A 23,030-nucleotide genomic window follows, 5' to 3' on the forward strand; every position below is an offset into this window, starting at 1 on the left:
TGATTAATGCTTGGTGGGGGTATGCCAGGATCATTAAGTATAGTACTGTACAGCAGTTCAAGGACTTAAAAGCAAAATCTCCAACTTTTGTAACTATTGGCCATGTGTAAAGGTACTCTTGAAACCTGGGGAGCTGTTGCTAAAGTGAAGATTACAGCCTAGAATAGGAACCATGCTTTTTAATTAAAAGTTGATGAACAGATAGAGATAGGTATTCTACAGCAAAAGATAAAATAATCTTAATTAAAGCACAAAATCACAAACCTCTCAACAGGATCAATCTTACTGGACTTCGGCTCAGGTCTTCGGGGAATATTAAGCATCCTAAGAAGACAGAAAGAGTATGTTCTTCAGTAAAAAATAGCACAAAAAGAAGCATTTAGAAAAATAATATACAGATCCCTTACATAAACCAAAGAAGTTGTCCACTCCTCACCCTCCAAGGACTTCATATGATTCTTAACATTCAGCATTTAATAACACAAACCCACATTATTCATATTTCAAAACTACTGGAAAGCCATTAGGGACTTTCACAAAAATAGAAGTAATAAAGCTTTCATTCTTAATTATGATCCTAATAAGGAAGTACATTTCAATAAACATTTCAAGCCCACAGTAGATAAAGAGCATACTGTACACAACTGGTAAAATTACCCACCAGAAGTTATAATTCATATATATCATGACAGCTAATCAAGAGGTATAAAGGCTTCAATGATATCAACAGTAGACATTGCCTTTGTCACCCACCATTCCCCATAAAGAAATAAGGCAAATTATTAATGAGACCCTGCACAGAAGTCTGGTGTTTGTATTCACTTAAGTGTTATAATTGACCTTAATGGTCCTTGAATGGTCTTCTGATCACCCCTAAATTTCTATACTAACAATAATTAAACCAGTTGCTTCTGATGTACCTCACTCTTCAAATCCCAAATTTCAAAAGTAGTTTGTATTTTTCCTAACTATAAAAAACTTTAATAGGAGTGATTTCAGCTTGTGAAATTCAGAAGCTAAAATTTTAACTTGGTGTCTGGGTGGTTAATGGCTGGTAAAGTTCCCACTTTGACCTTAACATAGGGTTTATGGGGTGATTGAGGCAAGAAATGAAACTTCAAAGGGCTCAGGTTTGTAGTTATTAAAGATAAAGTATTGTACTATTGAAATTTGTGATTTGTTCCTACACAAATACAAAATCTTGTCCTTTAATAGGCCACTCATCATTATGTGGGAAGAAAGTCCTATAACCAAAGTGGCTGGCTTAAATTCTAGGGATGTTAAGGAACTCAGACTAAGATTCCAGCTACCTTCTAACTTGATATAAGGATCCCGGATGCTAGGATAGATTTACTTATGGACAAATGGTCATGGAAGAAGCTCATATGCTAATAAGGATATACTGCCAATGTAGGGCCATAAGAGGGGTAAGATACTTTTATTAAAATGCTTAGTATGGAAGCTTACCTGCATCAAACATCCAATCTAGTAAATAACAGGATGACCACAGCACCTCAAGAGAGAGGAAAGAAGGGGGGAAAAAAAAGCCAGCTATTCTACCTCTTATCCAAGCCTAATGTTAGAACCTCAGGTATACACCCTTTAGATAGTTTCGTGAATACACAAGGAAATGGAGTCTTTTTAAATCTACTCTTTAATCATTAGCAATCTGAAAGAATGGGTTCTCTTCAAGTAGTCTCTAAGCACTCTCACAGGACAAAAAGGCAAATTATCCAGACTTTTAATTGCCTCCCGAAGGGAAAAGATGGAGAAACACGTAAACCTGACATCGACAGCAAGGTTCTGGGTTTTTGCCACAGACTCTGGAACAAAGATAAAATAAACCTTTTGCCATACCTCGGATTAAGGTACAACAGGGGAAATATTAAAGTTCACCTACTCTCTTTGCCAAGGCTAACATTGAGAAAAAATCCTTAAGAATGAGGTCCTTATCCGACATTTATTGAAGTGGTTTGTAGGGAGCCCTTCTAAGGGACATAAAGACTCTGGTTACATACCACGCGGGTTGTCTGACAACACTGCTCAAAGCTCTTCATGAGCATGGATAATTACCACTAGAAGGAAAGGTTAAAGCCCTTCAGCAGAAGATCTGGTTCAAGGCTGAGCGATAACCTTTTACCTCTGTGACCGAGAAAAGCTTCTCCTGGCAAAGGTAGATGAGAAAATCTGCAATCGATTGCAGAGAGGCTTTGACCAGAGAATTACCCCTTCTATGGCATTAAATAGCAGAAAATTACCCACTTTGCTTGAAAGACCGCTGCAGAGGACTTGTGCAGATATCCAGAAACCTTTGTATTGCCTAGTAAAAAGCCCATATCTTGGAGGAGATGCTGGATGGTCTGGAGAAAGCCAACGCGAGGAGATGGCCTCATGGGAAATGTGATATGCAAGGCGATCACGTCCCTGTAATGAGCGATTACTTCTTGGAAATCTCCCTTATGAGATTTCCTCTTCAGATGGTATTACCTCAATCAAAGCATGCACAAATGATTCATAGCGCTGAATGGGTGAATAGATACTTTCATAGGAGCGTTCTCTAGAGCAAGAATACGAATGCTCACAACTACCAGAGAACAAGCGTGAGGAGTTATGCTTGTCCAGACTGGAGGGTGGTCTACACATGATTAGTGTCCATGCTCCCTTAAGGGGACCGTCCGCCATTTTTTTTTTTCTAATGATAAAGAAAACATCATTTGTCTATATGTTTTAGACATATAATACCTTCATCGTGTAAAAATTTCAAGTCATTTGATCAAAAAAAATTTAATTTGTTACCAAAAATCATGAGTAAAAAAAAAAATTTAGGTACATTTTCCCCCACTAATATGACAAATATTGTATTGAATATTAATACCATAAAAACAACTTTATAAACCGAACAATGCTGTGAGACAGAATTTTGATTTTCCTTTTTTTATGAATTTTTATTTTTTTTCCTCATCTAGAAACAAAATAATCGTGAAAAGAGAAAATAAAATCAAACATCCATTTCACAAAATTGTGGGATTTTTATTTCTCTTTTCACTGATATCTTTCTCTCTAAAATTGAACAATAAATAAGTGAGAAAAATGTACCTAAGTGTGAATAAAGGGATTTTGACGAAGGAAAAATCTATTTCTGGGGAGAGACCTATGTCGCCCGGTAAAAAGGTCCTTCTTGTCACTTTTCTGATATAAATAACTTCCAGATATACAAGAGAAAGTTGAAGCATGGAATGCAGAGGTTACTACCCTCGCGCGAGCGCCCCTAAGGGCGTCGTGTATAAAGATAGGGCGTGTGAAAACCACTATTCACAGGTCGTCTTCCATTTAGAGAATTCCTTCGTCAATATGTAGGGTGAGCCGACAGCGGCTCTAACCATACCAGCCTGAACCACCCCAGCGACGCCCGACACCAGCGCCATCTGACATCCTTCTTTTGGACTCGTGTCGCGACGCTTCCCTTTTGCTTGTGCTGTGCTTTTTTGCTTATTTTGAGATTACTTCAACATGGCTGAAGCTCTCCTTCCTCCTGCACCAATGTTAAGTACCATAGAATGTTTTGGCATTATCATTGCCCTGGCATTCACGCCTTATTTTGCGTTTTGCATGTGTTTTAGTGCGCTCTCGGCTAGCGGCCTTACCGCGTCTTCAACGCGTTGTTCACCTCACGCTTTGTTTACATGCCTTCGGGTATTTTATGCTGCTAGGTTCTTTTTAATCTTATTATAGATTGCTTCCGGCCTCCTGACCCTATTTTTAGAACCTATATCATCTTTAGGTACTTAATGAGTCGCTTCCATTTTCGCTTCTTTTCTTAAAGAAATAAAGATCACGTTATTATGATAACTTTTATTGTTTATTCCTACGTAAACGCACCCTATACAAGGTATTTAAACCCTAAGTTTACTATTACACTTGGCGTAAGTATGTCATGAGTTGTCAGCGATCTCTCATTGTTGCCAGTGTTTTAGTTAGCATGTTTTGGCTTTGTACTCTTATTCATGTTTCCTTCTCTTCTTAGTTCTTTATTCTTGTTCTCAGCTTACTTTTTGTTCTTTCTATGACCTTAGGTAACATTGACTTTGCTATAAAGTTCCTGAGGACGTTGTGAAAACAGAATGTACATACAAACTGCAAGTAAACAAACACATGCATTATAACTTCTACATGTCTTGGGAAACTCTAAGTAATGTTCTTGTAGGATGTAGATTTCGTTCATCTTCCCTCTACCAATGCCTTCCATTTCTGCCAGAAGTAACCCTGTGGTTTTGGGAATCGAATTGAAAGTTTCATTCAGTAAGATTATGGCATCATCAACAGTTTCAAACTGTTCTGCACTCCCCTTGATTTCACTTGGCTCAAGAAATTTAACCCAGTCCCCCTTGTCAAGATTTCATCAAGGCAATCTTTGTAAAGGGGGACCATTGTTGGTAAACACTAACAATGATTGTGCATGATCACTAGTGTGCCAATCATCTAATGTCCTGTAATCAAAATCAAGAAGGCAGTTAGAGCATGTAATTGAAAGGTCAATGCATGACAGAGTACCTGTCTGAATGTGAAAGTGTGTGGGCTCTCCTGTATTAAGGAGTCCAACATCCTCATTTTTCACAATTGATGATATAATATTGCCCCTGGTGTTTGCTAAAACACCACCCTATAAAGGATAACTACCACACAAATCTCCAAGTAATAGAAAAGGTTGAAGCAGTTGTTGAATCACCTCTGCTGAATTATCATACAAAATGCTATTATTTGGAGTCAAGTACAGAGAGCAAATTGTGTATTTTTCCCTATATCAATCTGTACAACCATTGCCTGCAAAGATGTATGAATAGACAAAGATATTTGGGGAACGTCTAAACAAATGCATATGAGACATCTGCCACGGCTTCCTACTCGGTGATCATATGGTGTCCTATATCCAATATATTTGCGAGGACAAGGAGTATTATCACCAAGTGTGCTCTTTTGTAGACTTATAATTATGGGTGAGTGCTCATGAATGAGGAGCTTAAGTTTATATTTGGCCCTTAAACCCTGACAATTCTACTGCAAAATGGAGGAAAAAACTGATTGATTTATTTTCTGGAAGATATCTTGGATGAGGTCTTCCCATTTGCAGTTTTTGGTTTAACATTATTTCCTGTAACCATCTTAAAAGAGGTCTTGATAAATCAGGTTCTATATTTAACTTTTTCATGTTCTTTTGACCTAATTGTAGAGGAGGTTGGTGGACCTCCACTTGAATTTTGGATTGATTTAGATTGTTTTCTTGTTGATCTGAAATATCAACAGACAAAACATCATGCAGTATATGTTTGATGTCATAATTTTGGTGTTCTTAATGGAAGGGGGTGAGAGAGATGGAGGTGGTCTCTCTCCTTTTCCAATTAAAAGTGGTGATTTATCAGGTTTCAGCATCTTCCCTAATACAGATGCACCTGATAATTTTGTTTTAGGTGAAACCTCCATCAAATCAGGCAAAGATAGAGCCTGAGAGAGTTTAATTTTTTCCTTTGCAATGGGGGACAAAGGTCTAATAGAGGTTGGCAAAGCCTTAAGAGGTGATATTCTTGCCTCATCATGCAGATTACCATTTGGCATATCTTTTTGTGAACTACTGGCAGTAATAGGTGGGCTAGATGTCTCCCCTACAGCAATTTTCCTCCTGATTTCAGTGCCTTGGCATAGCTTCTTGATCTATTCAATACTCGCTTGGCATGTCCCACACTAATATGTTCAATTGCTGGCAAGTCTTGTTAAGTAGATTTATGATTCAAATTACAGTTTAAACACCTGGCCTCAAGTGTATACTCTCTATGGTGATGTTCAGAGCAAGTGCTACACATTTTTTTCCTTTTTCCAGACTTTGGAAGGGTGTTAAAATTTGAAGTATTGAAGTGCCTTTGGTTTAAAAGGTAGAAATTTAATCATTTCATTTTCAATCACATCAGCATCCTGAAAAGTAAGGATAATCATCGATGTCCCAGGAACCTTATGCACCTTCCACACGGTTAATGAACACATGGCTAGTATCTCGTCTTCTGTAAATTCATGTGTCTCTATTAAAAACTCCCTTCCATAACTAAAATTTAGGTGTGGTTTGACATCCCACTTTATACCTTTGCTATTTGTCTTTAAATTGGATAATATAGTGGATTGTATGTATAATTTGGCATAAATGAGAAAACTATTCTTTCCATACCGAGATATATCTCCAGATGCGCTCGTTCCTACTTTCTTCTGAAAGAATTTACAGATCCTGAAGTCATTTCCTGTGCCCCCTATTGATTGAGCAACAAGCCTCATTGGTGGTTTTGGCTTTCCCAGGGAGGGCAAAACCACCTTTATATCTTTGTATATTCAATCTTCAGGTTTGTACACATCGAGATCTTTAGGTACCACCATTACAGAGTGCCCTTTATATTCAAATTATTGATTTTAATATCCATAATATCACATATTGCATTAAATGCATCATTATGAGTATCATAGGATATCCAAGAATCCCATTGTCACCTTTGAGTCGGATTCTTATCACGCTGATTAAGGCGTAACATTCAAATGCTTTCTATATCACATCGTAATCTGTCTAATGGAATTTAGGTAGCATGCAGGATTTCAAATTCTCCTGTGTTGCCCAAATAACTTGATTTTCGAGTATTGGAAGAATGGTCCTTTTTAGTTCCGAAGCCGTCAACAGAATTTTCTTCAAATGAATTAAGTGCCGGGGGAATGTCAGCATATCCAAGGGATGGGGCGTCATTTTTTGAATGGTCCATAGTTAAGGGTGGGGTTTAGTTTTGTTTGGTTGGTTTACCTACTTGAGAATATCAAGAAAGTATCATACGTTGGAAAGGAAATTTGCTTACTCCACTATCGGCACAGAGTATACTTAACCAGATGGTTTACAGTACTCCATACCCTACCCAAAGGATAGCACCAAAACAGATATAGAGGCACAGGTGTAAGCTAAACCCACCTGTTAGGACTGAAACCAAGAAAATATGGAATCCTCCTCCCCATATCTGTGATGATGGGCTTCCAGCCAGAAGCCAAGAGTCCCACCTCCAGGATTGGATTCCCCCAGATTCCGATGACCCAACCCTTGAGAATAGTTCTACCAAAAAGGTCCAAACCATTTTCAGGTAGGCTGAAATCATCCAATACTCTCACATATAGCTTTAAATGCAAATACCTCACAACTATGATCCCTTCTCCCATTCAACTAAGCAGGCAATAAGGATGAATGTGGAAATATCCACGCCATTTGAATAAAATAAAAATAAATAAATAAATAAATGAACAGATAGAATATAATATATATATATATATATATATATATATATATATATATACTTAAGAGAAATAATATTCAGAGTTAATGCCAGCAAGACAAGAGAAAGTTTACAAAATTAGAAGGTCAAAGTAATATTATTAAGAAGAAATAGATGAGAAAGAGAGAAATTTGGATTCAAACAGGGGGAGCAATTTCCCCAGATTCGAGAGCCCTCTTGCCCGCCACAATTCTTCAACAATAAGAAGAAACCACGACTCCGTCGAGACAATCACTCGTTAAGAAGGCCATATTCTATTAAGCTTACCTTGAGAGAAGTACTTGTGTGCCAGGGAAATAGTCCTAAGGTAAAGAGGTGCATGTACTCCACGGAGTGAGCTTCTTTAGAGAGGCGTGCGAATATCATGAGAAAAGCATTCATGTGCCGGGATGTGTGTATCACGGGATGAGCGTAGTGTTGTAGATTGTGACTGGTCAGGAGAAGATTCCTCCACTGTAAGAGTGTCAACACTTGAGATAGCAAGCTAACAGGTGAGTGCCATATGTGAGGGCAAACATGTAACTGCACTATTGCTCTCCTTGGAGAGAGTGCCAGTTAGAAGTACCCAAGGGGGACAGCGCCACATATGGCCGTGAACCATTGAGTATGCATGACCAGGCGAGTGTGATTGGCCCTTCATTAAGGGTGGGCAAAATATGTGAGATAGATCTTAAAGGTTAGCAAAGTTTGTCCAAATTTGTACTAACAGGTGGGAGAGCGAGATAAGCTGTGCTTGCTCAGGAGCAATCTCTTAAGGTCTCACATTGTATTCTGCTATATTTGCTAAAGCTATGAATGAATTCACAACAGAAGAAATGTGACATATTGAATTACTCGGGGAAGGCGTGTGAGGTCACTTCTTCGAATGTCTTCATTGATATTTCCATGGTCTACAGTTCTGATACTACCGAAACAGAGGGAGTCCACATTAGATGGGGAAGATCCCCTTTAGTATCAAGTTATGCATCAAGGGGATGCCTTCCATGGCCATTTCATTAGCATCTTGAGTAATTTCCGGCAGATCATTAACAGAAGAGTGAGAAATCACTTCTCCTGTGGAAGCCGTTACTGCCGTTTCTTTTGTAGCTTGCCCAAAAGCAATATCACTATCACTGCCATCCTTCTTCGTCACAAGAGTCAGAAGAGGGAGACAGAGAAGAGTAAGAAGTTAGCTTATCTGACAAAGGAGGAGCACAGACAGATTTCCTGGATCTTGAAGACAATCCTGACTGCAAATGATCCTGTTTTAGCTGCTTCTTCCTTTTCTTCCATTATTCCAACCACTGTGCTGATGGCCATTTAAACATTAGTTGCAAGGGAAAGACTGAGAACAGTCATGCTGAACAAAGTCAAAGAGCAGGAACTGTCTTGCTGTGCCTAACCATGACTTTCAGTGTGCTGTAAGCATTGGTATGTCATGCTTTGACAAGTTGGTGAAGAAGCAGTAGTTGCATTCCTCATATTAAGATATAATGAATGATTTGTGTTCTTATAGTTGGTTCACTTGTGTTCTAATTACGAATCAAATGATATCTGGAGAAATGTGTATTTCAATAACCAGGTGGTAAGCAGTGATGGTTATTGACTTTTAAGTGGTACTCAATCATAAAAGTTTGGGAACCAATGCTTTAAACCTATGATTCATAAGGACAAGTAATAATTGATATTTTTCAAAATAATTTTGAAACTTGCCAAGATATAATCCCATCTTATCAAGTGTAAAGTCCACATTCTTGAAAAGGGTCTGTAATTCACCAATGCATTTTGTCAATGTCAAAGCTAAAAGAAAGTCTTACTAGCAAGACCTTGAATGACAACCCTCCCAATGCTTTATAATGTGGATGTTTTAAATACTGTATGTCTACATAAAAATTCCAGCGAACTGAACGACAGGAGGTTTTTAAAGATCTAAAAACATCAGTGATTATATTTGAAGAGGATAAATCTAATCCAGTATGCCTAAGTACAGTATTAAGCATCAATCTATACCCCTAAATAGCTAAAATCAGAGTTTACCATAAAATAGTACATAGAAAATTTTACAATATTGTCTAACTTACCTTGATAACTTAATTCCTCTGGATCTGCAGCAACAAAATTGCATACAGTATGCCATTGCCTTCTTTAGTTTAAATTATTGGTAAGCTGCCTTTGGAGGCTAAAATAGTCTATGGAGCATTAAAAACCCTTCATCTCTGAAAATAAGGAAGATAGTCCTCATGCATGTAAATGAAGCACATCTGTATGGATACACCAAAGAAACATTTTTGACAAGTCTAACAACAAAGACGAGAGATCTGTGTATCATTCCTTTAGCATGCAAGGGAATAATAATGGTATAAAGTAAATCCAAAACTTGTTTAGTACCGCTCAAATCAGCGAGATCAGAAGAAAGGCACCTTAGTAAAAAAAAAAAAAGGTGGGCCACATTAAAAGAGGGGAGTAATTATGTTTTATTAAGCAAAGACAGACCAAAAGATATTTGACAACAATGTTTTAACCATTTAGAGGTACTGTCTTCAGTATCTGACAGTGCAGAACAATGAGAACTCCTTTGCTGAAGGCAAGGATGGCAAAATATAAGGTAGTGATAATTTCATAAGTACCAGCCTTTTAGTTCCCGGCTCTGTAGTGTATGGCAAACGTTAAACCTATCAATGTTCAGCCTTTTATGTGGGTCACAAAATGTGACAGGACATGGAGCACACTACCTTACAGGATGTCCATACCAAGAACAATGTCATACCAGTGAGTTCTGTAGAGGTGTCCCAGAAGGGTTCTTGGGGATGTCTGTAAAGTTTCTCAAAACCATGGTCAGGGCCAAACACCAAGGTCTCCCTTTAGGTTATATAAACGTTGAAATATGACATCAGGTCCAAAATATCTTTAATGTTTCCTATACAGTCTCTATGCACACCCATCATAAACTATATGATGGCCAATGTGTAACCCTTATTTCAAGAGAGAGGCTGTTAAAGGTCTTGCCTTAAAGAAGGTTAAGATGTCTACCACTACCAAAGAAAAGAAGCTCTGAGAGCCAGGGTTTCTAGTTAGTTTCACAAAGAAGTAAACATGATTACTTTCTAGATTAAGTTAAGTCATAGATCTCCACATAGAATACATAATCATCTCCATGTATGATACTTAAGAGATTCCAGTATTCAAAAAAGTCTTAGACAAGGGGCTGCTTCAAGTCTCTTCCACTAGGACACGGATCTTACATCACCTATACAACCAGGAAATCCAAAAACCCTTCCTTATCAGACCAACATGGAACAATGAGGATCACAGGAATATTGAAAGGTGGTCTAAGCTTTCCCAGTCTGGGGACTTATTCTATGGGTAGGATATGCACACACCTTCACACCAACCCACTCCTGAAGCATAGTATCACCCAAGATCCTGGATCTGGTTGCAAGGAGCAGTACTTGAATCCGGGAGGTTGTAAATAGGTCTAACACTGAGGCTCCCAAGTCCTGCCCAAAGGACATGCACACGAGGATGGGACAACTTATACTGCAGAGCTTGATTCTTTTCCCTGGTTATAATGGTCCCGCCACCATATAATGTTCACCCACATGTTCACTTAACATTGCAGCTACTGTGTTACTTGGCACTGTAGTCTCCTTCCAAATCTTTGCTGGAGGGAACAGATCTTGAACCAGCTGAGGGATGATTTTCCCTAAGAAGATTAGGTACTCTATTTCCTCTAGCTACTTCCTCGCAGAAATGGTCAGAGGACAGACAGAGCCTCTACCAATGGTCTTACTGGTCCCTGAACACATTATTTGCCAACTTAATTACAGCTATAGTTCAGATAAGATACGGATCAGCCAGTAGTCCAGCAAAAAACCACTAGTGTGCCCAGGTGACCACCTGTTAAGGTACTCTTGGGACTTGAGGAGCTGTTGCTTAACTGAAGAATAAGGACTAGAATAGAACTTGTGTTTTTCTATTCACAGTTGATGAACATACATAGATATAAGTATTTGGCAGTAAAATATAAAATAATATCAATAAAAGCAATAAAATCACAAACCTCTCAACAGCATCAATCTTACTGGACTTTGGCTCAGGTCTTCGGGGAATATTAAGTATCCTAAGAAGACAGAAACACTTCAGTAACACAACATCAACTCAAAATAACACAAAAATCTCTTACATAAATCAAATAATTTGCCCAATCTTCCTCCAAGGACTTCATAGAGATCTTATGAAACAATATTCAACTATAAAGATGACACATACACGTTTGTTTTAAAACCATTAAAGACTGCATCAAGACACCCAAATGAGCTATTTTACTTAATAGCAAAATACAATATATAACTATTTTTAAGCACTGTAAAAATCCAGTTGATATAATTAATGCTAATAATTATTAGTCATATTGGTGAAAACCAATTCAAGAGGTTACATTCCTAATACATACCATCATCTGTGCATATTGCAGAAAGGACTTGGGGAGATAATTAATGGATTTCTGCCATATGCATTGTAAACAATGACTAATCAATAACCCATCATCAAAATTTCTAATAGTGATGAAATATAATAAAAACATACTCTCATTCTTAAATCAGACATACTACTTGTTGCTTACTTGAATGTGATACTGCATTTCTTTTACTAACTGACCAGAGATTTTGGTACCATTTTGTGTGGAAGGAGTAGTATTCAGTGTTTTGTTTTATTACAAACTCAGACTTGAAAGTAATTATTATTTCTTTGAATTTGGCAAATTAGTATTAATTTGCTGCATGTTAACATAAGCTAGATACTGTTAGGCTATGACTTTGGAGTAACCTAACTTAAGATAGCCAGGGTTACTCAGATTACAGATTATTGTGGCAGAATGTAAAGATTTCAATGACTGGTTTACATGTCACAACTCAAATTTCCACATGGATTCAAATGATGACTTTATAGCTATCATAAGTTTTTTTTTTTAATATTTCTGAAACATTAAAAAATAGTCAATACCATACTTTACATCTCTCTTCTGGTTATGAAATATTATCGGAATGGTGTGGGTGGGTGATGGCCACAGCAGTTTGCCCAAGGAAGGCCTTGCATCATAGGCTTTTTGTAAGATGATCTCGAGATTTTTTTATGTATAGTTGGACAAAGGAGTCCCTAACACACCTTGCTCACAAGATGTACACCTTGTCACTCCTTATTTTGAGGTGAGTAACCAAACAGATAGTGTAGTGAGAGATTGGAGAGGTGGTGGGCCAGGCTAAACACAGGAACTCTGTGCAGTAAGGATGTGGTTGGGTGCACTTACTCAAAGAGAGGTGTGCCAGGAATTCCTGTGTCTAACTGTACTTATCAATAACTTGAGCTAATATTTAGTGTGGTTTTTGCTTAAACATTGGTGCATTGAGTTTCAATGCCTGAAGTTAACGTAAGTTTAATAAAGGAGCTCTGCCTGCTTGTTATGCTGCTGATGCTAAACATAGGGTCAGCCAAAGCATATTTCCCAGTTTGGTAAACCTATTACAAAAGAAGCATTTAATGGCATGAAAAAAAATTCCGATGTTTTAGACATTTTAGCATTACCACCACAAATTAAAACTTTTCCCGTGAAAAAATGACAATTACCATATGGTTTCAACAATATATTCATAGATTTACAGATATACACTGCTGTAATATTCACCATCCAAGCAATCCTTGAGGCTAGTGAAAATTTTAGTAATCATTGTGCAGGGCACTACCATATAGATACAGTGATAAAAGTCTTTTTTGCAGTATCGCTTAACGGGGGCCGGCCGGAATGCCAATATATAGGGGTATAGGAAGGAAAAAAAAAAAAGCTATGAAAAAATTCACTGAGCTTTGAATGGCAGTGAATGCATATACAAAATATTTTGTCAAAATTCATCTTACGCTCATAGTTACAGGGTAATTAGTAAAAGCAACTCAATAAACCATAAACATTGTTCCCTACAAGAAAATGCAGTATTTCTTCTGTTATCATAAATTTTGCTAATTATTACATTTTTATCTAAAAGAAATAGTGAACAATGGCATCTGTATAACTTCCACGAGTCGCAGATGACGCATTACACGGTACCCTTTGCCCTTCAGTCCTACCACAAACCTCAGAGAGAGTACATGCCTGAGTTTGACCTCTGACATTCACTCATTTATAAGTTTGTTTTTCTCGTTTTCAGCAATAATTTTATCATTTCAAAGAACAAAGGAAAATTTCAACACCTTGCTAACATAAGAAGAGAATTCACTCTATTAAGAGTTCAGAAGGGGGTAATATTGGTAGTGGGGGGAGAGAGAGAGAGAGAGAGAGAGAGAGAGAGAGAGAGAGAGAGAGAGAGAGAGAGAGAGAGAGAGAGAGAGAACGGCCTTGCTAGACATGAGCAGAAGAAGCAAGATATTGAGCAAAAGGATTTTATTTATGAGTAAATTAAGATAAATAACTTTGTTTTTGTTTATCAATATCCAAAAAAGGAACATAAAATTCATAATAATCAGGATTTATTAATATTGTCTTTATAAAAATACTAAGAAAAACTTTGAACGCCCTCTGCCATTCACTGATTTTTACGTTAATTTTTCTCGTTTTTGGCTAGAATTTTATTATTTCAAAGAGAAAAAAAAAATTTCAACACCTTGCTACTACTTATTGATCTTCAAATTCAATAGTCTCTCTTTGTTTTAAAGATATAGCATTGAAATTTGGTATAAAACTTAGAAATACGTTATAAAACAATGAAATGAAGCCCCTTTTTCTAATTTTTTTTTTCATATTTTATTTTTCTTAATTTTTTACCCTGATTTTTAGGGTTTTTTTACTATCATGAAAAAAAATTTATATCTGGCAAAAATATTACTTTTAGAAAAAAAAAATCTTCATATTATTGGAGGTCTACTGTATATCATGTTTATATAGGGTAGTAATCCCAGATCTTAGCAATAATTATCAAGGGATGAGATAGAATTTGAAAAACACTAATTTTAAGGATAAATCGCCCGGGCATGTCGGAAAACCGAAGGTCAGAGGCAAAAATCCTATGCAGTTTGGAGACGTCCTAAGTCACCTTATCAAGTGGTATGAATGTCAAAATCCTGTCATTAAAAATCGGCACTAGCCGGCCGGCCACCCTTATGCGGAAACTCAATGGATTTCTATCTACTGTAATAGTTTTCATCTGTTCTCTTTGAGTTCTTCCTACTTAGAGAGCAGTTCAACTACTTCAGATACAGCTTACTTGAAATTTCTAATTTTATGATTGACAAATCCTTTGGAGAGGCTTAGAATTTTCCTTTGATGTAACTTGGTAGTTTTGTTTAGCTACTTTACAATAAACAAAAAATTAAAACAATTATGTCATCAGTACAGTGATACCTCTACATACGATCTTAATTCGTTCAAAATTAAGATCGTAGGTTGGAGCAAATATTCCCATAAAAATACATGGTAATTTATTTAATTCGTTCCTCAGCCTAAAAACCCATAATAAATCCTTAATAAATGGCTACACATAATTACACATAACATTAATACAATATAATAAATACATACAAAACAAAAAAAAGAATAATAATAATGAAATAATAAATAAAAAAGGAGTTGTAAAGTAACACTTTACCTTAGCGACAGGCCAGAGCAGATGTAGGGACTGCTAGGCAGGAGGAGACGGAAGATCAGCGAGGAGGTAAGGACGGTGACTTTGTACGATAACGTGTACGATAACTTACTCTAACTTACACTACTACGTGAACTTTAACTTAACTTAGCTTATTTTTTTTTTCATTTCTATAATTTTACATTTTTTTTTTACATTTTTTTCTTTTCTTATTTTTTATTTTCATCACTTTCACTCGATTCGGTCTTCCTTTACTTTGCTTCACTTTCTTTCTTTTCATCATGATCACTAGACCGTTTTAAAGATTTTTAAGTGAAACTATCAAGTGAAAGTTGCTTGGTACGGCTTTTGAGGATTTTTCTAAAATGCGTTAAGCAAACATCATCGAACTGCGCAACAACACGGCAAACCTTAAGTTTCTGTGGGTGATGCTTGTCGATGAAATCAACCACGTCTTGATGATATGCCAGCATCTGTTTTATTTCCGCCGTACCTAAGATTTGGCCTACCTCCTTGATCTCCAACTCACTCAACTGCGCATGGAACTCATCATGCTGCATGGCTTGCAGCTCCTTGAGTTCCTCGGTGGTGAGCTCTTCGTGATGCTCATCGACAAGTTCGGTGATGTCATCTTCATCCACCTCCAGACACATGGACTTGCCAAGGGATACAATCTCTTCGACATCTTCCTCGGCGGCAACCACAGGTTCATTCTCGGGGCCAAAACCTTCGAAATCTCTGGGAGCAACAGCATCAGGCCAAAGCTTCTTCCAAGCGGAATTCAGGGTCCGACGAGTTACTCCCTCCCAAGCCTGATCTATGATCTTTAAGCAGTGCACGATATTAAAGTGGCTCCTCCAAAATTCACGCAAAGTTAAGTTGGTGCTTTGCGTGACATTAAAGCACTGCTTAAATAAGTGCTTGGTGTTCAGCTTCTTGAAATTAGAGATGACTTGCTGGTCCATGGGCTGGAGGATAGGGGTGGTATTCGGTGGAAGATACAACACCTTGATGAATTTGTATCCGTCGATGATATCATCTTCGAGTCCGGGGGGGGGGGGGGGAGCGGCTGCATTGTCCAAACAAAGCAAGCACTTCAAAGGCAAATTCCTCTCCTGAAGATACTTCTTGACAGCAGGGCCGAAAACTACGTTTACCCATTCCACAAAGATATGCCTAGTAACCCAAGCCTTAGAATTAGAACGCCATAGAACATGTAGCAGGTCTTTATTAATTCTATGTGCTTTAAATGCCCTAGGGTTTTCGGAATGGTAAACTAATAAAGGCTTAATTCTGCAGTCCCTGCTAGCGTTGGCACAAAGCGCAAGAGTCAACCGATCCTTCATTGGCTTATGTCCAGGCATTTTCTTCTCTTCGGCGGTAATGTACGTTCGACTAGGCATCTTTTTCCAAAACAGACCGGTTTCATCACAGTTGAACACCTGCTGCTCTACGTAACCTTCCTCCGCCACGATGCTTTCGAACTTTTTAACAAAGTCTTTAGCAGCCTTGGTGTCCGAACTCGAAGCTTCTCCATGACGAACAACTCAATGAATCCCGGTCCGTTTCCTAAATTTCTAGAACCAACCTCGAGACGCCTTGAATTCCTCCGTCGTAGGATCGACTGAACTCTCCCCCGCGTTACCCTGAGAGCGCGCCGCCTTCAAGTCACTGTAGATAGCGCTGGCCTTCTCACAAATGATCGTTTCCGTGATCGTATCGCCAACAATCTCCTTGTCTTTGATCAATATTAACAAAAGTCGTTCCATCTCTTCAAGGGTAGGGCTACGACGTTTGGAAATAATAGTGATCCCCTTCGAAGGTTTCACTGCTTTAATGACTGCCTTCTGTTTTATGATCGTCGAGATCGTAAACATATTCCGGCCATATTGTTTAGCCAGATCGCTAACACGTACACCTCGCTCATGCTTTTCTATTATTTCTTGCTTTAATTCTAATGAAAGCATAGACTTCCTCCTTTTCTCACCACTACTACTACTACTTCCTGAACCGAAACTAAGCTAAAATATCAGTCCACACCTCTTCTGGTAAATCAACAAAACTTTTAACATCACTCAACAATTTCTTAATGGCTCCATCACTAGTGTTTAACACCGTCTCCCCATGGTAGCACTCAAACAACCTCTAATTGTTTATTAAGATATTCATTACAGGGATGAACACGTGCTTCTTGGGATTTAGAACTCTCTTCTATCCAGGTTCTTTCATCTGAATCAAGTACTGTTCTTAACAAGTGTTACTGAAGGAATTTTCTTACAATACAACCTATTTCCCCATAGCCTCCTGAAAGGGCATGTCTAAAGAATGCTCTTCCTGGATACCATCGAATGCTGCAAGTGTCATTGCTGAAAGGCAGAGTTCCCCTTCTAGTGTTAAACATTTCCCCCTGGTTCAGAGGGTTTTTCATGTTCCTTGTTGAGCAATGAACCTTGTTCTCTCATTGCAAACTTTATCTGAATCATGTTGGTTTTCAAGTAAAAAAAAAACATCCGTCTGTAAAAAGGAAGTTCCAATTCGCTGCGACAGAGGGATACCCATTTCTTTTGAATTTTTTCATCTTTTGGGAAGCAACAGAAAGATATATCTTTATCTTATTTCCCTCTACTGTAACAAACAAATACAGCACATACATCAGGCATTTCAAAATATTTTTTTTTTCGTGGAGATAAGACATGAACTTAAATGATCCAAACAATTAACAGGTATGGACTGACTCCGCTTCACCCAGGCGAGTGGCGAACTATGCCGCCAGCATACATCACCCCGCAGGCTCTAGCTGCTTAATCCCCGTCCGTGACCAGACCTAACATATATAGACCTTAATTAAAAAACGTAAGAGAAAACGTCATTATAAAAGTTAAATAACTTTCAGAAGACCTGCTTTTGAAATAAATCTGAATATGCCACTAGCATTATGCAACATATCATGTCCAAGAATCTTGACAAGGATGAACCTGCCATCCTCACCTTGAGCCTAAAACAGATATCTATTTCTCTCCGTGCTATAAGAGGGACATTTAGTCACAAATGCCTCACTGTCAAGCGTATCAAACAGTTGTCGCAATATGGTTGGTGTTGAGCATTTAGCAAAAACTTGCGTGTCATCCGAGTATGACAAATGAGGAGACGATAGAGTAGTCTCCCACTTTTGGGGCGTCACGTTATACCTCCATGGGGATATAACATTCGTCATTTCTTTCTTCTTAATTTCAATCTAACTATCCCAATGCTGTTGCCAGTTATTATAAATAAAATTCTTGATTGTAGGTAAAAAAGCATTACAAGAAATGGGATACCTTCTTGGTAGCAATCAGCTGCAGCATTCTTTGCCAATGAATCTGCACCCTCATTTCCACACACACACCTGTGTGTGACAGAATCCAACAAAATTGAACTGTTATTATTATTATTAATTGCTAAGCTACAGCTCTAGTTGTAAAAGCAGAATGCTATAAGCCCGAGGGCTCCACCAGGGAAAATAGCCCAGTGAGGAAAGAAAACAAGGAAACATAAAATATTTTAACAGTAACATTAAAATAGATATCTCCTATATTAACATTAAAAACTTTACAAAACAAAAGGAAGAGAAATAAGATAGAATAGTGTGCCAGGGTGTACCCTAAGCATTCTCTAACCCTAGACAGTGGAAGACCATGGTACAAAAGCTATGGCACTACCCAAGAATAGAGAACAATGGTTTGATTTTGGAGTATCCTTCTACTAGAAGAGCTGTTTGTCATAGCTAAAGAGTCCCTTCTACCCTTACCAAGAGGAAAGTGGCCACTGAACAATTACACTGCAGTAACCACTTGGTTGAAAAAGAATTGTTTGGTAATCTGTGTTATCAGGAGTATGAGGACAGAGGAGAATATGTAAAGAATATGTCAGACTATTGTGTGTGTGTGTGTGTAGGCAAAGGGAAAATGAACCAAAACCAGAGAGAAAGGATCCAGTGTAGTAATGTCTGGCCAGTCAAAGGAACCCATAAGTCTCTTAGTGGTAGTATCTCAATAATTAAAAGCCAATCTAAAATCTTTGAAACTAAAGGGTTACTAGAATTAAAAACTTCCAAAGCTTGTAGGGCTCTACTTGCATCACATAAAATAGTAAAATTGCCCTCCTCCACCAATGCTATTTTCTCAATAGCGGTTAGTATGCCATATAGCTCAGCAGTAAATATGTTAGATACTCGAGGAAGTCTACCTCTAATATTAAAAGAACTACTATGCACTCCAAATCCAATGCCAGCATCAGATTTGGAGCCTCAATACATATAAAAATCAATTCCCCATGTTCTTCAACATGTTCCATAAAAAGAGACCTGGCTTCTAATTCAGTCATTTTTTTTATAACAATAAAATATTTACAAAAAAGATATCTCTGGTAATTTCCATGGAGGGGTTGGTGATATCCTAAACGATAGAACTCTATTTCTTGCTAAATCACGATTGTTTATTAATTGTTTTACCCAAAATTCATATGAATCAGGAGATTTTGGGTGTAACTCAAAATACCTAGATTGCCTTACAAAGTTTGTAGTCTGACAAGCTTAAGATTTAGGAAGTCTTTGAAACCTAAACCAATACCGAACAATAGAAGACTTTAGGTAAAGGTAATTCTCCAGCATCAACAAGGAGACTTGGGATAAGCGTACATCTAATACCAGCATGGTGTATAGAATCTAATACCTTTAATCGGCTTAGGGTGGCTGAGGAGTATATTTCACACCCATAACTAATAACTAATTTTTGATAAAAATTAAGGCCTTGAATAATTCTGAAATAGTTTTGCGGTCTGCCCCAATGATGCATGGAACAATACTTTTAAAAGATTCAGAGCCTCAAGACATTTAACTTTTAATGCCTTCAAGTGAGGAACCCATGTAAGCCTGCAATCAATTATCAATCCTAAAAATCTAGCGTCACTTACGCATGGGATCCATTGACCTTTGATGTATATATCAGGGTCTGGATATACTCCCCAAATACGACAAAAAGGACCAACAACAGTTTTGCTTGTCGAAAACTTATATCAGCCCACTGAATAACTTTGTCAATTGAGATCCAGCAAATGATATGGAGAGATCGTCTACAAATAATGTTGAGAGAATATCTTGGAGAATGACGGAGGATATTCCATTAATCGCCAGTGCAAATAGGGTTACACTTAGGACACTACCCTTGGAAACTTCTTCCTGACATTTCCTCTCCGATGAGTTTCCCCCACTCTCACTTGTAAAAATCTCTTTGAAACAAATGATTGAATGAGCAATGGCAGCTCTCCTCTTAATTCCTATTCATGAATGGTTTCAAGTACACCATATCTCAACGCAGTATCATATGCCTTCTCAAGGTGTAAAAAAAAAATACTTATATGATGCCGTTTCGAAGCAAAGGCTTCACAAATAGATGATTTCTGTTGTATTAACACATCAGTTGTTGAGGGCTTTTTGTACTAAATACACATTGGATAGGTCATAAAATACCCTTCTCCATGATCTTACATAAGCAAGATGTCAATGCAAACAAAGGAAGATGAAGCATATACAGCAGGTTGAAGAGTGTAATCTGGGCAGGCAGATTTTTTAGGATAAAGCTTGTATTTGCTTGGCAGGGAGATTGAAATAGAATGTCTGTTATTTGCCAATATAATTCTTGTTTCATATGAACTACTGTATGGTAAGCAATGAATGATCAAAACCATAGTTATCAATAGCATCAGTAAAGGAAACTACTGAGCATAATACTTCTGAAAATGTATTAAAGCTTTCGCAAGAAATGTTCCGTAAAAGAAGACAAATCAATACCTTTGACTTTCCCTGAAAATTATAACAGCAAAAATTTTTTCTTGATTTCTTTACTTCGAATGCCAACCTTAATATCTGAGAGAAAATTCTAAATCCTATCAATATAATGTAACCTAAAAATGTAAGCAACAAGCAATATATATCCACAAAATTTAATCTCATACTAGAGAGGTATTCTACAACAAAAAGAAATCATCCTGGCTCAGTTCTGAAGTAGCAAAAAGTATGCTTGCTGACCTGCATTTTATATAAATGCAAATAATCCTGATTACAGCTACAATCAGATGAAAGACCACAAAAAAGACAAACAAAAAAGTTCCCACAACTCTATCATCATAAAATTAATTTATAGTTCAACAAATACTGACACTAGCCACATGAATAATTCAACCTTCAAATAATAACCATTAAGAAAATATATTTTGTCCATATTCATAACTTTTACAAATCAATACATAACACACACCTTTCTTTGTCCTCCAACTTGTTTGCCTTTGAATCTGGTCTTCGGGGAATATTGATCATCCTAGAGATAAGAGAGTAACATTGAGATTTGCCACCAAATTAAATTAAAACCAAAACACAGCATTGGTCACACAAAATTCACAATCTATTGTCAAATTATTTTATGACAACAATAATCTCCATCTCCCCCCCTCTCTCTTATTTTGTATTTCACATGAGCATTCTTTACTACAATCCTCGTGTATATACGGCACCAACCCAATAAAAAGAAAACTAATTCTAGTACGAAAGCAAAAACAATCATTTAAAATCTAATCTTAATTTTGGTAGATTTCCATAAATATACCAAGAAATTATCAATTACTTCCAAATCATTACCAAAAATAATTTGTTTGACTTATATAAACCTACCATTTACCCTAGCCACAGTTCAAGGAACTTACTGAAGCCTATACATTTTGTTCCTAGGTTTCCCGGTTGAATTGACCATATAGTGCTTGCACATCTATGAAATTTAGGCTCCAGTTGAACAAGATCCTAACTTCTTATGTATCTAGTACCCCTAACAACTTTCTAGGTTATTTCTAAAGTTTTTTATTTTTTTGGGTGACAGTTGTGAGCCTTAAAATATAACCAAAACAGCAAAAAATTGTAGTTGTCATTGATTAATTGATTCAATAATGGTACTGTATAGTGTTGTGATATCAACAGTCATTAACAGCAATGAGATTTAAGACCAATTACACAAAATTATATAACGTTAGGAATATCCCAAATAAAAATAATAGCATAAAGACCAATAAATTGTTTTTATAAAAAATCAGCCTCCAGAATATATCTGGAAATGCCACTGTCCTTATATACCATATCCTCACAAAGAATCCAAACAAGGATGTACAGTGTGTGTATATATATATATATATATATATATATATATATATATACATATATTAACCCTCTGCATCAATAGGCGTAGGAGCATCAACAGGCGTAGGTGATATATATATATATATATATATATATATATATATATATATATATATATATATATATATATATATATATATATATATCAAATAAGCCATATATATTTTTGATATATTAATGTCTGGATTCTCTTAACGACCTCGGGATCAAAGCCCCAGGCGAAATCACACAAAGACAAGAGCTTGGCTCCGGCCGGGAATCGAACTCTGGTCGGCAAGCTTATATAGACAGTGACTAACCCAATGGGTTAGTCACTGTCTATATAAGCTTGCTGACCAGGGTTCGATTCCCGGCCGGAGCCAAGCTCTTGTCTTTGTGTGATTTCGCCTGGGGCTCTGATCCCGAGGTCGTTAAGAGAATCCAGACATTAATATATCAAAAATATATATGGCTTATTTGAATATGAAAAACACGTAAAAATGTGCAAAATTTATCATATATATTATATATATATATATATATATATATATATATATATATATATAGATATATATATATATACAGTGATACCTCTACATACGATCTTAATTTGTTCCAGAAACTGCTTCGTATGTTAAAACGATCATATGTTGGAGCAAATATTCCCATAAGAATACATGGTAATTTATTTAATTCGTTCCTCAGCCTAAAAACCCATAATAAATCCTTAATAAATGGCTACACATAATTACACATAACATTAATACAATACCTGTAAAATAAATACATATTACAAACCAAAAAAAAGAATAATAATAATGAAATAATAAATAAAAAAGGGGTTTTAATGTAACACTTTACCTTAGCGACAGGCCAAAG

At 36.9% G+C, this 23,030-nt stretch overlaps 1 protein-coding gene across 21 annotated transcripts in view; it reads right to left on the minus strand.

Moving 5' to 3' along the window:
- Positions 1-23,030, minus strand: part of LOC137625896 (zinc finger CCCH domain-containing protein 18-like) — a 384,898-nt gene that overhangs the window by 135,872 nt on the left and 225,996 nt on the right. For 8 of the 21 annotated variants that reach the window (XM_068356883.1, XM_068356874.1, XM_068356920.1 and 5 more), the window contains 3 exons: positions 21,247-21,306; positions 11,383-11,442; positions 265-324 (listed from right to left, as the gene is read on the minus strand). In XM_068356883.1, the coding sequence (XP_068212984.1) occupies positions 265-324; positions 11,383-11,442; positions 21,247-21,306 (180 nt within the window). The remainder of the gene's footprint in view (positions 1-264; positions 325-11,382; positions 11,443-21,246; positions 21,307-23,030) is intronic. The other 13 variants (XM_068357032.1, XM_068357016.1, XM_068356983.1 and 10 more) reach the window with 3 other exon arrangements.

This window comes from Palaemon carinicauda, chromosome 2, assembly GCF_036898095.1.
Source record: "Palaemon carinicauda isolate YSFRI2023 chromosome 2, ASM3689809v2, whole genome shotgun sequence".
NCBI classification, from domain to species: domain Eukaryota; kingdom Metazoa; phylum Arthropoda; class Malacostraca; order Decapoda; family Palaemonidae; genus Palaemon; species Palaemon carinicauda.